Genomic DNA, 20,118 nt, shown 5'->3' with positions numbered 1-20,118 from the left:
TTCACCCTTTTTAGAATATAAAAACAACCTCTCCTCAAGCTGTTGGAAATTGTGCTTCTTACTGAACATCTTCCGGAAGTACTGCCTGCTCTTATTTTTGTTTTGTATATATTTTTTTTTTAATTATTATTATCTAAACAGCATTTACTCTAGTACATGAAAATCCTTATTTCTTAAAGTACTGCTGACACATGAAAAATGTGTCAGAAATGAGAACATCTTATGGTACAGTGTGACTGGCACCAGTTCAGAATATTTACATTATGAAGAAGCAGCCTTTACCCCATACCACCATTGCCTTTTTAAGAAAGCAAACAAGAGCAGCTGTTTTACAAGTATGCACCACAGCTTGAGAAAATAATTTATTCCCTCCCTTCTCTCCTGCTTAAAAGCAAAAATCCTCTCTACCGTCAGTTCAACTTGGGAGGGGAAGAAGAAAACTTTAATTTTAAAAGTTTTCTACAAATTATTTACCCCTTGGACAGCACTCTGCAGTTTCAAAGGCCAGTGTTTAGCAACGAGAAACCACAACAGTTCTCAGGAAAGCAGACCCTAATGGTCACTTGTCCAGGAGTGGACATTCCTTGATTTAGACTTCTGGGTCACAGTTAGAAAAATACGAAGGAAATTCATATTATGTTGACTCTTATTAAAAGAAGCATCCATTCATGACAAAAATTACTCAAATATGATGCAACAGAGAAACGTTTGGAAAGAGGCAAACTAGAGATTAAACTTTGTTTTTTTAAATTAAACAGCTTTGCAGAAATACACTAAAGGAATTTATTCCACAGCACTCGCTTTTTTTTTTTTAATCCAGAGATATTCTAGTGTAATCTGTAAAAGAAGCCTGGAATCCAACTTCAGCAAAAGCATTCCTAAGAGGTGTCTTCCCAGTATCACCATAAAATACTTAAGGGGTGGAAGGTTTACATAGTGCCCAAGTAAGTTATTTCTGGATAAATCTAATTTTGACAATATTCATTTGCTATCTATGATGTTTGTTTGCCTGTTCACCTGATTTAATTCAAGTTAACTCCTGTTAACAGTATATCAGGATGCCTGTTACAGGTCTGTTTGCTGACAAGTTTTATTCTGGGTTCATGCTTCCCACGCTTGGTCTTCTTCCAGGGGAATGTTTCTGGAATTCCCCCAAAACCCCTTAAGCTGTTCTGCTCTTACTGATGAATGGAAATAATAGTCTTTTTCAGCATTTTTGGTTTTATCTAAGCAATAGCACTAAACACAGAGAAGGGAAAATCCCTTTAAACTTCACATGTGTTCAGTCTGCTCTGAGGAACAGGTTCCTTGTTATACTTGAGGATGCGCTTATAATCAAATAAATCACTCGTACTTTTCTTGTATTTACAAGGAATCTGTGCTTCAATAAAATATCTGCTTACCCGAGGTGAGGTCCTCCATTCATGAGGTCAAAGACCTGGGCTGGATTCAGTAGCTGCTTGAATCTTCGTAGAAATTTTACGCCTTGGTTGTCTCCACTTTTGGAGTTGACAAAGACCAACAAAGGGCTTGTGCAAGAAGGAGGACAAGTAGCTTTCCAAAAACCTGTTGGGGAAAAGGGAAAGGAGAGGGAGGAAAAGCCAAGAGATGTGAAGCTGCCCATGGAGCCCGAGTGAGAAGAAAACAACACGGCACAACCCAGCAGAGCTGTGAGGAAGCCAACGCTTTCCTGGTGCTTGTGGCACCAAACACCAAATGTGCACAGCCCTGAATCCAGCATGAACCACACCTCACGCTGCCAAGTGTCACACTTCTCTCCTAGCAGTGTGCCTAAATTTTCAGCTTCCCCAAATTTCCCAAACTGCTTCTGCAATATAGTTGTTCTCAAAAAATTTTAACAGCTGCAGCTCAGCAAATAATGACGTCATGGGGTAATAACCTGAATGCAAAAGCAAAGCAAACAGTTCACTGCCACACTTCAGCAACGCCTAAAGCAGAATTTTCAGTTGCCAGAGTCTGGCATTACCAGTCTCAGCTGAAGGGACTGTGGTTGAGGGGAAGAAAAAGGCAGCACTACTTGCTAGTGATACTTACCATCGGAATCGATGCTGTTAAGAGCAGTAGGAGGAATGACAGATACTTTGCACAGCCCAAGAGGGCACTTGTTTGGCAACAACTCTTTACATGCTGTGTGTACCTGAAACCACCACCAAAAAAAAAAAAAAAGAAAAATTATCCAGACTCTTTTGGGCACTGTGGTGTAACTCATAAAGCCCCCCAACAAGAGGCTGTAAAGGAAGAGGGCTTGAGTCCAAAGAAATGTCAATCAATAAACTTATTTTAAGAATTATCTAATCAGCGCCTTCTACTAATTCTCCTCTTTCCACTAGTATCTACTTTTTCTGCCAGTTAAATTTATGAGACTATAACGTTGAGTGCTGAGAGGACCAGATAAGAGATTCTGTGGCTTTAAGAGCCTTCAGGCATCCTGTTCGCAAAATCCTAGTCTCAGCTGAGAGATCAGAAGTAGCAACAGAAGAAAAAGCTGGGAATTCAAGAAAACAGGAAAGCAAAAAACAAAGTGGGAAGACATGAGGGACATAAAGAGGTAAGAGTAGAAGGGATTGATAAAGCCACCCAAAAAATGAAATACAAAGTAGACTAGGGCACTTGTCATTTCTGGTACATGAAGATTACAAGGTAGAGGGTTTGCTTGGGGTTTGAGCTCCTGGCCCCCCCCATCACAAACACGTATTTTGTCATACTTCTCTTATTAATATTACAGACAACTGGCAACATAGCAAGATCTGCAGCACTGCAGTGGTAAGGCAAGAAAAATGCAATTGGGAAGGGAAATTGCTACTATTAGAACAGCTTATTATTCCTTTTTGCCCTTTTTTTGTTGTACCTTTTCAACTTATAGAAATGAAAAATAACGGCTCCTTAAAATCCAACATCTCCCATGCCTGAGGCATTGATTCATATTTAGTGTAATTAGATTCTTCTATGAAAGCTCACTATCAAAAGAAAATAAGCTTGCAGAGAAGCCATATTTATTTCAGGTTTTACTTTTATGCATCAAAATGATAATTTTCAGCACAAATTTAAATTTCTATCTCTTGCAGGCTGTTTATCATCTAGAGAAAGAACAATAAAGTCTTTCATGTCAAATGGTTAGAGATTTCATTTAAAGTAAATGTCAACAAAAGAACACACCAAATTGCTGATCAAAGACTACCCTTTTACTGAAATCACCGCGGTTATTCAGCTCACCATGGCTTTGCACCAAAGGCAGCGCCAGTCTTGCAAACGTAGGACACTGCCACAGGTTTTATCACACACGGTGCATTTGGCACTCACGGGCAGGTTTCCTTCCAACCACTGATGTGGCATCGAGATCTGCAAATGGTATAGAGGGAGAGAAGCAATATGGACTTTCCAGAGTGCAACTCAAGGGCACAGGATGTGGCACTGAGACATACAGAGAGGCAAGTCTTTATATGCACTGTTCAAGGACAGCAAAGCCAACATCTAGAATACACCCAAGGAGCATTTTTGACATTTTACATCATGTTTGAGCACAAAGAGAGCAGGTGACTCGCCCCAGGCTACCCAGGAAACACTGACTTGCATGAAACATCCCATATGTTAAGGTACTGTTCCAACCACTCTTTTATCTTTCTTTTCCAAAACTCAGACCAGGTTCCACATGCCTCCAATGATTTAACCTCAACTCCTTGGTCCATAGCAGGAGTCTCATCCTAATAAGGAATCCTTGCTACCCCGGTTGGACTTTTTATGCAGAATCTCATGCTCTGACAGTAAAGGCATTTCCCACATTAGTAACACACAAAGGCAGAATCTGTTATTTGTGTGGTGAAGAAAGCTGCAGAGCACGTGCCAGTGCTTCCACATCACGGTAAGGCCAGAAGAGTTAAGACTAATGCCTACCCCATCTTCATCCTCAATGATATCCTTCCCAATAGAAGCCAGAGTCGTCCACTTGCAGTTATTGGTTGCCCGCACAGCACACCGCTTGTGGGCTTTAAACTTGCACACTAGAGAGGAAGAGAAGAATAAATTAATCCTGCCTCAGAGCATGCAATGTGGCATTCTGTGCAAAAGCTTTCCCAAGTGACCATATTTGGCTCCAGAAGAAAGCATGGGCACACACTGGCCTTGCCAGCCCTGCCAAAACTATCAACCCCAAGCATACTGAGTAAGATGAGCTAGCTATTAATTCTTGCCTTGTCACTTTTGCCAGTTGCTTGTACAAAGCTTAGTTATCACCTTGTTAAATTTGACATGATTTACATAGCCACACACCTCCTACATCCTTTTACACAGTGTGGGTGTAACCCCATTCACACTAGAAATATGAGCTGTGTGCAGCCAGGCATGTCTGCTATGTCAAAGCTGACAAAGAATAACCTCCTGGCATTCAAACTCTTCACACGGATGTTCTTACAAATATGATTATTCTTATGAACAGGAGTATTCTTATGAATATTCTATCTGATACCTCAGAAGTACATGTCTGTTCGCTTCAGAAGCATTATTTTAATAAGGGATGACACTATATAGGAAAAAAATAATCAGCTATATTCCTATCAGGTCCAACATTAAAACCAGCATGAAAACATCATCACATTTATTATCCTTTTACAAAATGCCAAGATCCTGATCTTGACTCCTGCAGGAACATTCCCTGTGAAGGGAAAAGGATTCAGCAGCAAAGGCTTTCAGCATCAGGTTCAGAAAGTACCTCCAGTCTCATACACAGCCTCTAGCTCTCTCAAATTTATTATGCAGCATTCTTCTACATCTTTTTGCAGACCGGTAACAATATTCCTCATTAATTACCTGTGGAACATGGCACTGAGCTATGAAGATGATGCTCCAAAAACAGGAGAGAAGAAACCACTTACCTTCACATGAGAGCCCGTGTGATGTGACTCCAGATAATGCCTCCCGACACACATTGCAGTATGTTGGCCGAGCGTGTGAGCAGGCGTACCAGTTATGCATCCCTGAGAAATGGTCCATGCTATACTGGGTAGACTAATAAAATAAATGTATTACAGCAAAGCCTAAAGTAGAGCAACAAGACTTGTTTTTCCTTAGAACAAAGACTTGCACACAGTAGCCAGGAAAGGCAGAAACAGAACATTTTTACCAGGGAAGAGCAAGCCACAGGCACTTTATACACAACACTCTAACTCCAGAAGGTCTTTAAGCCAGAAGAGACTACTTGAAGAAGAAGCCACACCTTCATTCCTGCTCCTGTGCTACCTCCCATCCTTGTCTCACTACAAGTGAAACGAACTGAAAAACTGATCTGCTGGAGAATTGATCCTTCCCCATTTTTTTGTAAGGTATAGTTTTCAGCAAGATCAGTTCCCCAACCTGATTTATTGCATAGCAGAGGAATGCTTGTGCCAGCATAAGGGATGAGACAACAGGGAGAGAAGCATCAGAGTGGGGAAAACACAGGACACCTTCCTTTAGTGGCAGTGTTGGTCTAACTAGAGCCCAAATGGCAAACATGCACCGAAGTGGGCTGAACACCAAGCAGGAAAGACATGAATCAGGACAGAGAGGATAACTGAAGAGTGAAAAGACAATGAGGAGGAGAATTGTGTTTCAAAATCTACCCATAGTCTAGAAAGTGCTCTCAATGTTACCTAGGGAGAGTACAAAAAAACACAAGCATTCTTTGCAGAATTGACTTTGGGATAGTTTTCACAGAAGGCCTACCACTATACCCATTATAGTCAATAAAAATGACCTCCATTAACTTCACTGTTAGCGGACTCTGATTTCAAAACAAGCTGCTATTTAGGAGAGAAGGTCCATTTCCTGTTACCTCAAAATGTTCACGGTTTTGTACAGTCTTCAGTGCTGCAATCCAATCTTCCATCTCTTTTCTGTTATCAGCACAAAGGATGAGCTTCCGACATGGAGTGATAATCTGAAGAGTGAGAGAAAATTAATAGTGTGTATTCTGGGCATGTCAGTGAGAGACAGCAAGAGAACATGTTATCACCAGTGTAGTCTATTGGAGCTATTTTCAGAGGTAGTGAGCCACATAACAGAGCAGAAGTGATTTGCACCATTTCACCACGTTTCTCTTGCACAGTAACATACCTTAATTCCTTCGTAAATGTACAGAACCACAGAGATATTAGCTGTCATTCCCAATAATGAACTGAGTGGAGAAAACTCTCAGACCCAAACAACAACAAAACACAAAACAGAGAGCAGTAAAAGGTAAAATATTACACACGCAAAACTTACATAAGATTTTTAAAGTACTCGATGACTTTTAAAATTGGCAACAACATTAAAACATTTTGTTAACACCATAACGTACCAGTTTCTAGCAATTAATAAATCAGCTAGCATGCTCTGTAACATCATATGAAAAACCTGTTTAGAGTCATAACAAGTGAGGAGGGAGAAGAGAAGAAATCAAACGGAACAAAAAATCTATAAGAGAAATCACTGTATTTCAAACCCTCATGTTTCCAAAGGGTTTGTCCTACATTATTACATAAAAGACATTCCACCATATGTCCCACTGGCAGTTTGAGGCTGTGATGACTTTGCCTTCCTCTAAAAATACTCTTCTCAGTGCGTTTCTCCTCTGGGCTAACTTCCATGCATTAGCTGCCCTGTGTTAAACAAAGAGTTTGGTGTTCTAACAAAGCAGCAGAAGACGGAATGCAGACAGGTCTCCCTGTAGCCTGCCACCAGTGTTCTCTCCTTTTGTCAGACGGCGGCAGCAGAGAGGAATAAAAGCTCCCAGCTCTTCAAAGGACCATGTCTGCTGTCCATAGAGTTCCCCATTCAGCTGGGGTGCAGACTGGGCTATAAATCAACATTTTTTCTTCCAGAGACAAAAATTTTTCTTCCCCACACTGTAGTTATCTTATTGCCTTCCTGTGCACACCTCTGTACTGATTTCCATCCAACTGACTTCTTAAATTAGACCGATATTGAAGTGTTTGCAAGATCTGGATTTAAGAAAAGCTGCATTAATTATAAGGACCATTAACAAAAAATCAAAAGGCTCCCCTTTATGTCAATTGTAAGAACTTCCAGCGTCCCAAACCCTCCTGTTCCTCCCCCTACATTTTGTACATGAAAAATTTGTCTAAACATCTGGTTTTGCAGCTAATTGCACCCTAACATCTGAAGTAATAAGTTTAAACAAACTAGGATTGTGTCCGGTTGATGATGTTCATGTGGCTCTTGCAAACGAGCAATTGAAGTTTTGTTAAGAAACAGCAAAAAATCCACATGCATCCCCCCAATAATGACCCCTGTTAATTACAGTTTTCCAGTCTGCTTCTCACTAGTCTCATTATCATTCATAAAATTGATGAAGAATAAAACCCTCTGAAGCTGAACATCAAACTTTTAGTGCCTCAGAGCATTCGCTAAGAAATGTGTATGTAATGTCAACAAAAAAGATACACCTGTAAATTTCTGGGTTTTTTTTAAGCCCTTCAATTTTCAAAATATATTTATCTCCATAGGACAGATTGTAGCATTCACGTGCAATAATGCCAATTCTACCCACATCAGCATTACCAATACCTAGTATAGGGCGCTACAGACACATTAAGCAGGCAATGAATGGAGTCTAATACCTTTTGAAAGCAGGGCCATTCATATAAGAAATACAGTTTTGGCATGGAGCATTCTATCTTGGACAAAATTACCTGATCTGTATCAGTTGTAAGCAAACAGAAATAAATATTTACAAATTTCTAAAAATAAAACGTCTAATAACTCCTTTTCTCTTCCTTGACTTTTCCTTTAAACAATTCCAGCTCTGAGAAAATTTATTCCCAAAGAAGGTAATCCCAGGAATCTTTACTTTTCATTAGGAAAGTGGAAAATGGGGCCATTAACTATATTTCCATCGAAAACTCTGCTATGCAAGAATGCCCACCCAAGAGAAACCTTTTACAGAGCATGAAACACTACTGCAAAAATCAGCATGAAGTTAGAGAAGAGTGAGCAGCACCTCAGGTGCCCAGCTAAGAGGAAGCAGTTTTCTTGCTCAAAGTAAAACCAAGTTCAAATAATTTGTTCAAGCAGCACACAGCCCCCCACTTTTTTTTCTGGTGGTAAAGCCAAGAACATCTACACTTGCATATGTACAACAGTACCCTATGTAAAGACCAAATATCCTAGGACAAAGCATCCAAGGACCTTTCATCGCTTTGAAACCAGCCAGTTTACATAAGGAACCACCAGTTCACTCAACAAGCCACCAGCACGCTCTTGGGCAGTGGGGAAAAATAATTTAAAACAGTTGCTAAAATTAATTTATTAGCATCACGATCCCATTTCAGAACACTCCTATTCAGTGTTCTCTCTTTTCCTATTTTCTTTTTTTGGTAAAAAATCAAAGAGGTAAATGAAAAGTACATAGTATAATTTTTAAATCACCTTGGAAGACATGGAATTTAAAACACTGGCATAAAATACAGAAACGCAGACACTCCTTTGATAAGAATTAATTTCTGAGGCTACTGACTTCCTGGATCACTGGAGAGACTGTCCAATATACAAAACCACTAATTCCTTAAGTCACCTACTGCATCATCTTAAAAATCCCCACATTCAGTGTTGGACGATCCTCTGTTCAAAGAACAAAGTTAAAGTTTATAAGACAAAAGGCCAAATCAAGAGATCCAGAAGATTTTCATACTTGAATCATCCAAAGTCACAGAATTAAAATAAAGGATCTGTTGCATAACTACAAAACTGCAAATAAAGTGCAATTTTGTGCAAGACAAATTTAATAAAAGCATTTCCCATTAGTCAGTTCTAAAGCAACATTTGCATTGGGATTTAATGGTGTCATCAGAGACGGGAAACCAAAGAATACAATCTCAAACCTCAGTCCTATTCTAAGGAGGACAAATCGGGACCATTCAGGCTTCACTGGGAAGGACAGATAAGATTTTAATGTAACTAGTGTAACAGTTCTTCCGGGAAATTAAGAAACCAGACAAACCTGTTTTTCTGATTAACATGCCGTGGTGTTACAGTTAAACATTTTAATGAGGATAACTAAACATGTAAATCGGGACACTTCATTCCCAGAGCAGTGTCTTCCACACAGCCTCACGCAGCCGACACCGGGCACCTGTAAGCGTGTTCACTGCAGGCAGCCGCTGGTGTGCAACAGGCGCATCGCAACACCTCCTCCACAAGGACAGAGGCGAGAACGACAGGAACATGCTCCAACTCACATGGAAAGGAAAACCCTCATGCTGCTGCTTTTACCTCCTCCTGCCTGAGCCAGTAATTTCAGTTCCAGACACCCACCCGGTGAAGGATGCTAATAGAAGGAGAAAGGCTATCACATACACTGGGCTGGCTAAACGAGACTGATGAGCACTCTAACATCTCACACACTCACACAAATAAAAATCCTGTCATCTCCAAAAGAAGCCACAGCAATCCTCCCCCTGAAAAGCTGTCCTTTCCGAGCCAGGGAGTCCGGGGTGTTTGCTCTCTGCTACAGCCACGCCAAGCCGATGCCCTGGAACACGAGGCCTGGCTATCCCTTGGTTATCCCTATTGGCAAACGTGGCTAGAAACCAGCACAGTCCAGCTATTTTTTTATGTTCCAGCTTTTGACTAACATCCTGGAACAGTATATTCCACAGGATGACGACGCACTAGGTGAAGTAGCATTTCCTTTTATTTGTTCTAAATTTACAAAGCCGTAATGTCATCCACTGACCTCTTGTTCTCATATAAATGGAGAGCAAAAAAACAACGACCCAATTGCTTTTTAGTTAGGATGGGGGCTGCCCTGTTAGGAGTTAAAAAAAACACAATAAAAGTTTTAAGCTTTATTTATAATCTCATACATTTTGGGCCTGTTTGGGGATTGGCAGAACTGTGAGTGTTCCCACCCTGAAACAGCTCAGAATTTTATCTAGATATGAGCAATTACGTAAATTAAAAGTGCTTGTTCTTCCTAAAAAGGCAATATTAAAAACTTTTTTTCTTTTTCTTTTTCTTTTTTTTTTTTTAAATCCTAAATGCTATTGAACTTTTGGGTAAGGTTCTTTAGATTTCATTCCTTGGTAGGAACTGGATGCCCACATACCCATGTGCTCAGAGCTCACCACATGGTGACTTACACTGAGACCTGACACGGAGCAGCAAAAAAGCTCAACAACACATCTGGGGGAAAAAGCTGCCAATCCCTCTAATCAGTCCTGAAAAGCTGTTAGGAGAGCTGGGAATAGCAGGAAGGCTTAAACACATTTCAAACCAGGATGCAGCTGCATTTACAAACTCCTCACTGCATGTGAAACCCCAGAAATATCTTTTGTGGCAATTACGGTGACAATCAACTACCCACCAAGTCACCTCTCTGCAGGCAGTTGCGAACCCTCTGTGCAGATGAGCCATTTCAAGTCCATCAGAGAAACTCTCAATTTTCAAGCTTGCTCACTCTAAACCTAAAAAAATCTATATCTAAAAAAAGCCATGCCTTCACTGGCTGATTTCTGCAAATACTGATGCTCCCCTGACACTTCTCCAAAATTTAGCTTCATCTCCACTGCCTCCTCCTCACAGCACATGCCCTCTTACCAGCTGTTAACCCCCACCCCTTATCCTGACCCACACTCCCCTGTCCAAAACTAACACCAGATTACTGACTTTTCAAATCAGGCCAGCTGGCAAACAACAGAGCCAACCAAAGAAAATTTCTCATTTCACGTTCTAAAAATGGACTGGATGTCCCTGGATGTCCTTCCCTAATGAACAGCTGTGAATAATCGGATCAGAAAGGCAGTCCAAAAAAGACTCCTTATATTAGACCAAATTTTAAATGGCTATCTGCTACACTTCACCCTTTGGTGTTTTGCTGTACTAAGCAATCTGCCTCCACCAAACAGCGTAAAATTAATTCTCTGGTCTTGCTGCCATCAAAGACAACTTTATCATCTGTGCTCACTTCCTCCTTCAGCATTTTCTGGCTGCCCAGAAACTTCTCAGCAAAAAAGTGACAGCCTGGCCAAACATGTGTTGGGACTGTTTGTTATCAGAGTAGATCTGGTGAGCTTTGTGACCACAAAAGACAGCAAAACAAGTTAAAGATCACAATGGCCCAATCACAGAGCTGGCTGAAGAAATGCTGCGGGGAGAGACGGGGTGAGGGGGGACATACAACTTTGCTAAATATAGTTTTTCTGATGTGATACATTTCTCGGAGTGGCCAAAAGTGAGGCTATGAGAACACCTGCTCATTCTGACTGCTTCCTTTTACTCACATCCTGTCCAAATATAGTCTTATGTTCAAAGGTGCTACTCACAAACCCCCCAAAGAGATCCCAGACTATTCCAAATAGTTGATGACTTGGGTAGAGGGAAAGCAGGAACTTCTGGAGCTCAAAAGACCTAGGAACTGCAACTAGAAAAAAATGAAATAGCTGTGAGAACAGTGCTGGTGCAGGCAAAAACTTCAGCATGACCACATATGGCAAAGGCAGGGAAAACGTCCACCACCTGCAGCTAACTGCTACATCTGCTTTTGTACAGTGGAGTAAGCTCTGGGCATCCTGTGAACCCAAAAACTCAGAAAGGAAAACTGGGTGAGATTGTAACAGGGACCCAGCCCTTTTGTCCACTTCAGCTCCTGTTCCAGCAACAGAGGTAGTGAAATGCACACTGCTGTACTTTAAAGCACCTTGCCTGTGTTCCTTAATAAGATTCACAAACCAGCAAAGTCACTTTGTGTTTCAAACATGACTGCTGAACTCACAGAGGGCAAAAAGGATTAAGTGTGGATCAAGTAAGTGCTACTTCCTTAGCAAATACACAAGGTTAAAAGATGACTGTGAAAAACTGAGAAGGAAGGAAAATCAAAGCATGAGTTTCAGACTCAAACAAGTCTTTTACGCTTAAAATCTTAAAAGCCTGTCTCATTGATATCAGCTGCTGAAACAATCTGGAGCTCAGCATCAGGCCAGCAAAGCCTTAGACAGCAAGTAAGCATGACTTTAGCAGGTCTCTAAAGTTTGGAAGACAGAAATACAAATGGGGGGCCGAGGCTTGCCTTCCTCCACAGACAACATCCCCCTTTTGATTTGCAATTCAGCTTTCACACAGTTTTGCCCACAAATTCAATCCAGTAAACTCACTGCTGAGTCTTTCTCAAGACCTGGATGCTACTCTGAAGGGCGGAAGAAAAAAAGTTTTTCAGAGGATACTGGAGAAATGTACCAGTTTTATTTTTTATATAGTTCAAGATCTTTATTTCCTACTAAAATGAACATCTTCCTCCTATGGAAACTCTCCACCAAATAAAACAAGTCATTAATGTTCTTATAGTTGTGCCAAATTCTGCCTTTTTTTTTTCTTTTTCCTCAGTACCGATAACAAGATTTTCCTCAAAGCCTTAAATGCACAAATCTCTGTTCACACTATACTGGGTATTTTATCCCCAACTTCCACATGGCTGTTTTATCTTATTTTGCAATATGTAAAATCTATAACATCTCAGTTCCATAGGAAAGCAGGTACAGCACATGGTGAGGTCTCTTCAGGACCATTTTTACATGATTAGGTTCATTCACCTTGTGATACACACCTGGTCTGCCAAGGGGTCACACATTACACCCTGTCTGAGCGCTGGCACTTACGACCGCTACGCTGTGCCTGAAGATCAAGTTCAACTCCTGGTGACCCTCCATCTGCGCTTTCTCCCAGTCCCTATCTTCCCCGATGCTGCAGCAGGAAAGAAGACCAGACAGAGCGTTCCCTGGGAAAATGATCATCCCTCATACCAGGGTCACATTCCTACATGCTGCTGGAAACTCTGTTCCTAAACAAGGCACATTCCTGTTCTTGGCAATTGGTAAGAGGAACACAGACAACGAGAGGATTTTGAGACTTTTGCAACAACTTACTGGCTGTCAAATCCCGGAGCATGCAAGATAGTCACCGCCACTGTTAGCAGGTAAGAAATGCAGACAATCCTGGTAATTTGTGCATATTAGTCACTTGAGAGCTACATGAATGGAGCAGCACCAAATGGGAACCAGCAGGGCTTCCATGCCAAGTGCCAGAGCATCTTAGCACAGCTCCGCCATCCACCCACCCTCCACCTCATTCAGCAGATGCACACATGCATCACTTCATCTGTTTTCCAAAGGACACAGTCCTGCCAGAAAGAGTTCTCAAACAGAACAACACTGTTCAGAGAGAGCTGCACATTTGGGAAGGTAAAGGATATTTCAGAGTAACCTTTCTATTCACTCAAACAGAAGCAAAACCATGAACAGAGGGGCAGGTCAACGTTCCCAAGTGGAAGAGCTGCTGTCTCAGTGGGATCATACACATCAAGGCTAGCAGCTAATAAATCACAGGATTGAGCAATAAAAGTCCTTGTCCACAGTAGGAAAATGACCTGTTACTGACAGCTTATTGTTAGTAACAGCTCCTCACATTCCCCTAACCTTAGCTGTGTTGAAAATAGGCTGGTAGCTATAATAGCACAAAAGGAAATGAACAGCTTTCAACAACCTGATGAACCCAGCAGCTTTCCACACTGGGTCACCAGGCAAAGACCAGTCCTGTTTTACACATCGCAACAGCGAAACCTCACAAGCACCACAACCATCACAAGCACCACAACCAGGAAGACCTCATTCCTGCAAATACTATTAGCAAGCCCTTCCCTGCCTGTCAAAACGACCACAGCAAAGATGTACATAAAAATAAGTCTTTTTCCTTCTAGAGCGACTCCCACATAAAACTAAACCCATCATGTTCTGAAACGTCCTGGTTGCCACAAGTTGTGCTGCCTTTTCATTCTCACCTGAATGGGAGAGGAGATGCTGGAATGTGCAGCCTTGCTTGGGAATGTAGATAAAACACCAAACACAGCATGAAGGTTACAAAGAGCAAAGGGATTACCAAACAAAAGCTTTACTGTTCAGGCACAAGGGCAATAACAGACACTGATTTCAAAGCGGTAAACTTCCCGTCTAGGGAAACAAAAGCTCTTCACAAACAGTCGCCTACACTTTCGAGCTCTCTTATCTATCCTGTCTCACAGTCAAATTCATAAAGCTCAGTCTTGACCCCTTTCTCTTACAGTAGCTTCATCTTTCTTAAAAACTCCTACCATATTTGGGGGTCATTCTGTAACATACAGTACCAATTGCCAGACCTCTCCACCCGCAGCAAGTTCTTCCAGACTCCAAACTTTTCTTCCACATTTATCCTCTTTTTGATGGCTTTTCTCCAGATTTTTCCTTCTTTTCTGCAGGCAGACTAATAAACAGTTCCTGCAGAAGACTGGAGTAAGTCTTAAAAATCCTTGATATGAAAGGATTTTAAATGCTTATTTTCACTGACTAACAGTGACTCAGAATGGTCTGTTTACCAAAGGGCCTTTTCTCAATCAGAAAAAACTGTACTCAAGTCTGGATTACAAACTACTAAAATAGCAAACTATTTTGAAACTGCAGCGGTTCTGACAGGAAATGGGGAGCAAACTGCACTTAATGAAGGGAGGGGGGAAAACCAGCCGAGCAATCCTGGACATGGCAATTCATGGCTCCACTCATATTTTCAGTTGCTTCTAAAGGAAATTCTGACAGCTGCCAATATAAACAGAGTAAGAGCACTAGCAGAGTGTACAGTTCCTCAACGTGTACACACATGGGTGTGGAAGAGACAACAACCCCCAGCAAAGCCTGACTTATAAATGTGCACTCTAATTTTGGCCAATTTAGAAAAGAGACTTTAAAAAGCAAGAGGTAAGAACCGTGCCTTTCACGAGACCCTCTTTTTAATCTTCCCCTTCCCCAAATCTTAACAAGGCAATCCACAGCTGTGTATGAAGGAGCAGCCCAAGCTCCAAGTCCAAGTCTGACTTTCTACAAACAGCTTGTAACAAAAGTTCTTATATTCTCTCTCCTCATAAAAATAAGTCACATGCTCTTTCTCGAAGCTTGTATTTCAAACCAGCACAAGTAACCTCTGATCTGAGCTCCTCTTGTTCAAACAGTGCCTTACAGACACTCAGCTCCTGCGCTTGACACGAGCAGCAGACTTGCTGCCTGATGTGTAGCTTCAGCAGCTCTATTCACTCTTTCAAAACCAGACACTTCAGAGAGGACTTCACTGCCTTCTCTGCTAAAAAGGATATACTTTCACATTAAAAGCACTAATATAAAAAATTTAACTTTACACAAAATCACAGAAAAGACAAATGTAATTTCACTTCATTGTGAAATGAATTTGCAGACATCAACAACATATTCTCACCATGAGGAAGCACCCTCAGCACTTTCATCTTTTATTAAAGTTCAAGAACTTTGCCCTGTGTTTTTAGGAAAGGTTAATTACCTCAAAAATGAAGATTCATGCTCTTTCTCCACAGCGTCAACAAGCCCTGGGACAACATGACAAAAATATACAGCCTGAAGGAGATCAGACAGTCACATGAAATTGCACAAGACAGAAACCGGCACCTTTGCTGCTGAACACAGACAGCACTTAGTAACAAGGAGGTAATAACAGAAAATGTAGCACACCTCACAGTTTCATACATCTGGAGAACGACATCCACGCTGCTTCCCAGAGATGACAACATGCTCTTGTTCAGGAGCACCAGCAATTCCCTGTTCTTCAGCCTACCACAACCACTGTTGCCTCCAGACATGCAAGTGCTCTGAAAGAGAGGTATTACTCTAATCTCAACATTTCCTCTCTCCTGTGACATTGGTCAGGGTGAATCATCAGTTAATCAACAGCAGTTCTTAACTGAGGGGTGCAGCATTTCCAAGAGCACATTCCCCTTTACCCTGGATTCTGGAGAACTTATCTATATAAATCCACACAGGAGAGAACACCTGAACAGTAGGAAGTTGAAGCAAAAGAACCTGACATCCTGATGATCTATTATACTGGCACAGGTGCCAATTTTCTCAGGGCTCAGTCCAGAAAACTCGGACTTTCTTACCTTTCACGTTCAATCTTCCTCTAAGCTAGCGTCCAGAGCAGCCTACTCCCTCAGGAAAAAACCCAAACAGATTGCTTGACATGCAGTTAATAAGATTAGTCTCCTCTGTGGTCAGCCTTTCTGAGCTATGTTGCACTTGCCACAAGCTTGATTAGCTGTCTGCTTTAGGAGGAGCTGGGATAAGTTTCCTTCTGACGGCAGAGGAGAGGCAGGCACTTACTGTAATAATATGCTGTTTCCTGTCTGTGGCTGGGCTGAGAGGTACTTCCCAACAAAAAAGGGTTTACAGGAGCTCAGAAGTTCAAGCTCCACCTCTTCCAGTGAAGAGCCTTTAACTACAGACAGGAGAAAACAGCATGGCTCCTGGCGCTCAACAACGTGCTCTGACTGAGCTTCACTTCCACTAAAGCATCAGAAAGAAGAAATCAAACCACCCACGTCTCCTTCCACAGAGAGGAGCTTTCTCCTCTGGGATCTCAAAGGTCTGAATAAGAAAGTGAATGTTGTAATCTATGTTATGTGAATGAGGGTGAAAGTCCACAACACCACTTGCTAGCAATGATTGAAAAATCTTCACAAAAACACCATCTAAGAATCATATTGAAACACAATATATGTACCTGGAAGCACCTCATGTCCTTCCTAGGCCCTGTCCTGTTGATGAGAGGTGGGTTTTTTTTAGTATTAAAGAACACATATTTTAGATTTTTTTTTTTCTTCTTTAGATTTATACAAATCCTACACAAGGCCAGAACGGGTCAATGAACTGATAAGGACTCACTGCTATCAGCTATGTCAATTGCATTGAAGGCATTAGGCTTAATTCAGCTGGCACTTTCTAGAATAGAGCTGACCTTAGCCAACACACCAAACTGAGGAGTAAGAATTTGTTCACCACACAAACATTTACAAAAATGGGCATAAGGAGACAACCCAAAGTCCTTTCAAAGATACTCAGGATAGCTGTGGTGGAAAAGTGTTGGTCTGAGCAACAGACAGAGTGACTGGTATGCCCCCAAATCTTACAGGCTTCGTATGGGAGAACGGGCATGCTGGATGGTTCAGGTCCATGGCACAGGTAAAGCAGTTATTCTGAAAGAAGGATCTTCTGGCACGATCTAGAGAAAAAACTATTCCAGGTTCAACTCATGCTCATCACATATTTTGTTTTAATGCTCCTGGAGCAACTGCAAGCTAACGCATTAGACAGGCACAACAATCAATCAAGTTACTGTGAAATTACACCATCCAAGAAAAAAAACTGTTCGTCGAAACAGCTGAAGTCTCACTGGGAAGACCCAATGTGCACAGTGTGATCCCAACCTACTTTTGAGAATCACGAATGGTTTTGAGAGTATAGCTGGGAAAGCTCTACTCAGAAGCCAGGGTCAGGCTTTGACCTCACCCATCCAATTCTGCTGATTTCTATTTCATAAGGAGTACAAATGCGGACACACGCTGATGGCAAGAATCCAAGCAAAAAGATGACCACCCTCTTTGAAATAAATGGGTCTGAAGTACCAGAACAACATGGTATCTTTGAGTTTGTACCACAGCAGATCCTCTCTAAGGTCCAGTGAAAGACAGCAGCCCTAGGAAAACCCACTGGTGAGAGATCTACACACGAGGTACTATGGGATCATAAATGGAAAGAACCGGTCACTTACAGCCCAGACATCCTGAAAGAATTTACCCTGTAGACATATGACTTAGAAGGACAGAGATGGTAAAGATCTGAAAGAACTAGCAAATATTATATCTACAGTCCTTCTGAAAAAAAGGAGGCCTGGCATGGGGCTGCTGTATTTGTTCCCAAAGGCTTCCTGCTGAATAACTGCAGTCACACTACCTGACTTAAAGGAACAATAGTTAAACATAAAAGCTTTTCCTTACACCTCTCAGGGGATGAAGCTGTACAACATTTAATCTCAAAGATGTCCCTAGGCACACTCTTCCGGCCCGTTCTATAATCACATATCCATTAACTCTGGGTAGCAGTCCTGAAAACTGTCACCATTGCAAACAGGATTCACTCATTGAAGAAATCTATGCAAGACCAACCAAGGAAACAACAGTGCAACCCATATTACTATGCTATTCTTTAGAGGAAGAAGTCTGTGTCTCAATACTCTCTTTTCCCTCTCTCCTGTCTGTTGACAGCAAACAAATCAGCTGACAGACTTATGTCCCATGTAAAAGGTTCACTGGCAGCTACATTTTTTAACCCTATTCCTCTATTTATGCAACATGATCTTGCTAGCTCCATGCTCTGATTTTCTTCTCTCATGGTGCTGCCTCCGCACGCTCCTCACTGCCCTTTCACCAGTTTCTCTCTGGTCACCCCTTATTACCTCTTTGTTTTGGATCCACATTGCTCCTAAGTGTTTTATTTAGAGTTTTTGTTTCCCACCTCCTTTGTTAGTACCTTAGGAATGTCATTCACAACCTGACCTGCAGAATCTATCCATTAGGGAGTACAGATGCCTGGACAGAGGAATAGTTTCCTCAGAAAGACACCACTCATTCATAAATACAAAACTACCAGTTCTCCATTGAAGAAAACACAGAAACAAAAAGAAAACCAGAATATCTAAAACTCCAGAATATCTGCTATACAAAACTAAACATTGGATGTTTCCAGTTTAGGATAAAAACACAATAGTGAGACCACTGATTTGAAACAGGTAAAAATTGCATCAAAGAACTTTGAATTTTAGGAAGGAACTGAGCTGGACAGATACAGTGGAAAACCAGAGCTCTCAGCGAAAACCAAGAGAAAATGGCAAGACTGCAAGGAATACAAAGCACTAATGGCAGTGATGTGGCAGACCAAACAGCAGCAAGACCTGTCAACCTTCTGATTGTCTAGTATTTTTATAGCTCATGGTAAACCATAGTCAAACCCCTCTGTAAGCTGTGATACACAGAGCAGACAAAAATTAAGAGGAGAGATGCTTTTCCTTAAGTTTACCTGAACCCCATAACACAGTAATCAGCTGCAGACGGTGCAAACTGTATCCGATATTTGAGTGTCAGAGTAATTCTATACTTTTCAACCCCTAGGGAAAGCAGAGACAGGCAGAGCCTGATATCACAGTCATGGAAGTAACTCGACACTGTCAGACGCAGATGGGGCAATTTGAGAGAACAAACACACTAATTCCGCCTGTCCTGATATCCACTGTCTCTGATGGAGATTAGATCTCTCCCAACTATAACAATAAGCAAAACACTAACAGTACATTTGCTTACCTGACAAATCAGTCTTTATTTACATATGGGACAACTGAGGCAACACCCAAGAGAAAATGCTTTATTAAAAGGTAAATAACTTCACATTCCTCAAAATGTATCTCCTACTGAAATCACTGCACAACCCTTCCCCTCTATGCACACACACTGACATCTGATACCAATTATTTACTGTCAGACCCAGACGGAACCTCCTACTTGTCCAGTTATCAATATAGAAAGTATTTTCAAATTTTTGAGACAGCACTGGGGTTTCATCTGGGCATAGGGTGGATCCCGTAGCTGCTCAGGCAAAGCAAAAAGCTCCAGCTACATCACAGAAACCACCTTCAATAGAAGTTGCAAGTGGTAGGTCATCACTGCTGCACAGCAAGGCACACTGCTCAGTCACCATCCTGCAGAATCAGCTTCCTCCCTCCACCCAACTGCTCCCCTCTTCACCTTGCCACTATATATAGTCTGCATATATAAACATACATACAGCCACATACAAATGAATTCAGAGTAGAAGTTTACATATTTTAAGGCCCAAAGGGAAAAATAAATTCCTTTAGCGAAGTCTCCAGCATAAACATCAACACCACCCCTAACACCCTCAGCAGAACAAATTTTTCTGTCCCCCTGTGTAAATGCATTCTACCAAACCCTCCCAGCTTATCAGAAAAAAAATTCCTAAATGCAAAGTTTTAGCAATATACATAGTAATCCAAGGAATTTCCCATGTGCACAGAGATGACTTATGACTACTGCGAGGAAAAAGAAGTTTATGAGTTTTCTCTCTCTTTTTTTTTTTTTTTTAGTGAAAGAGGCTGTGAAGACTGTTCACATGTTTTACCTCTGCAAAAGAGAAGGGATGTAGGGGAAAGACCAAAGAAGAATAGAAAGTA

At 41.4% G+C, this 20,118-nt stretch overlaps 1 protein-coding gene across 7 annotated transcripts in view; it reads right to left on the bottom strand.

Annotated features, from left to right (window-relative positions):
• DGKD (diacylglycerol kinase delta) overlaps positions 1-20,118 on the bottom strand; it is a 60,000-nt gene that overhangs the window by 23,419 nt on the left and 16,463 nt on the right. For 4 of the 7 annotated variants that reach the window (XM_065073143.1, XM_065073145.1, XM_065073146.1 and 1 more), the window contains exons 4-9: positions 5,828-5,932; positions 4,890-5,022; positions 3,913-4,019; positions 3,235-3,360; positions 2,056-2,158; positions 1,404-1,566 (exon numbers count right to left, since the gene is read on the bottom strand). In XM_065073143.1, coding sequence (XP_064929215.1) covers positions 1,404-1,566; positions 2,056-2,158; positions 3,235-3,360; positions 3,913-4,019; positions 4,890-5,022; positions 5,828-5,932 — 737 coding nt within the window. Of the gene's footprint in view, positions 1-1,403; positions 1,567-2,055; positions 2,159-3,234; positions 3,361-3,912; positions 4,020-4,889; positions 5,023-5,827; positions 5,933-15,363; positions 15,410-15,551; positions 15,689-15,979; positions 20,079-20,118 lie in introns of those variants that run through there. The other 3 variants (XM_065073149.1, XM_065073147.1, XM_065073148.1) reach the window with 3 other exon arrangements.

This window comes from Columba livia, chromosome 9 (genome assembly GCF_036013475.1).
Source record: "Columba livia isolate bColLiv1 breed racing homer chromosome 9, bColLiv1.pat.W.v2, whole genome shotgun sequence".
NCBI classification, from domain to species: domain Eukaryota; kingdom Metazoa; phylum Chordata; class Aves; order Columbiformes; family Columbidae; genus Columba; species Columba livia.
This window is presented reverse-complemented; position numbering and strand designations above follow the sequence as displayed.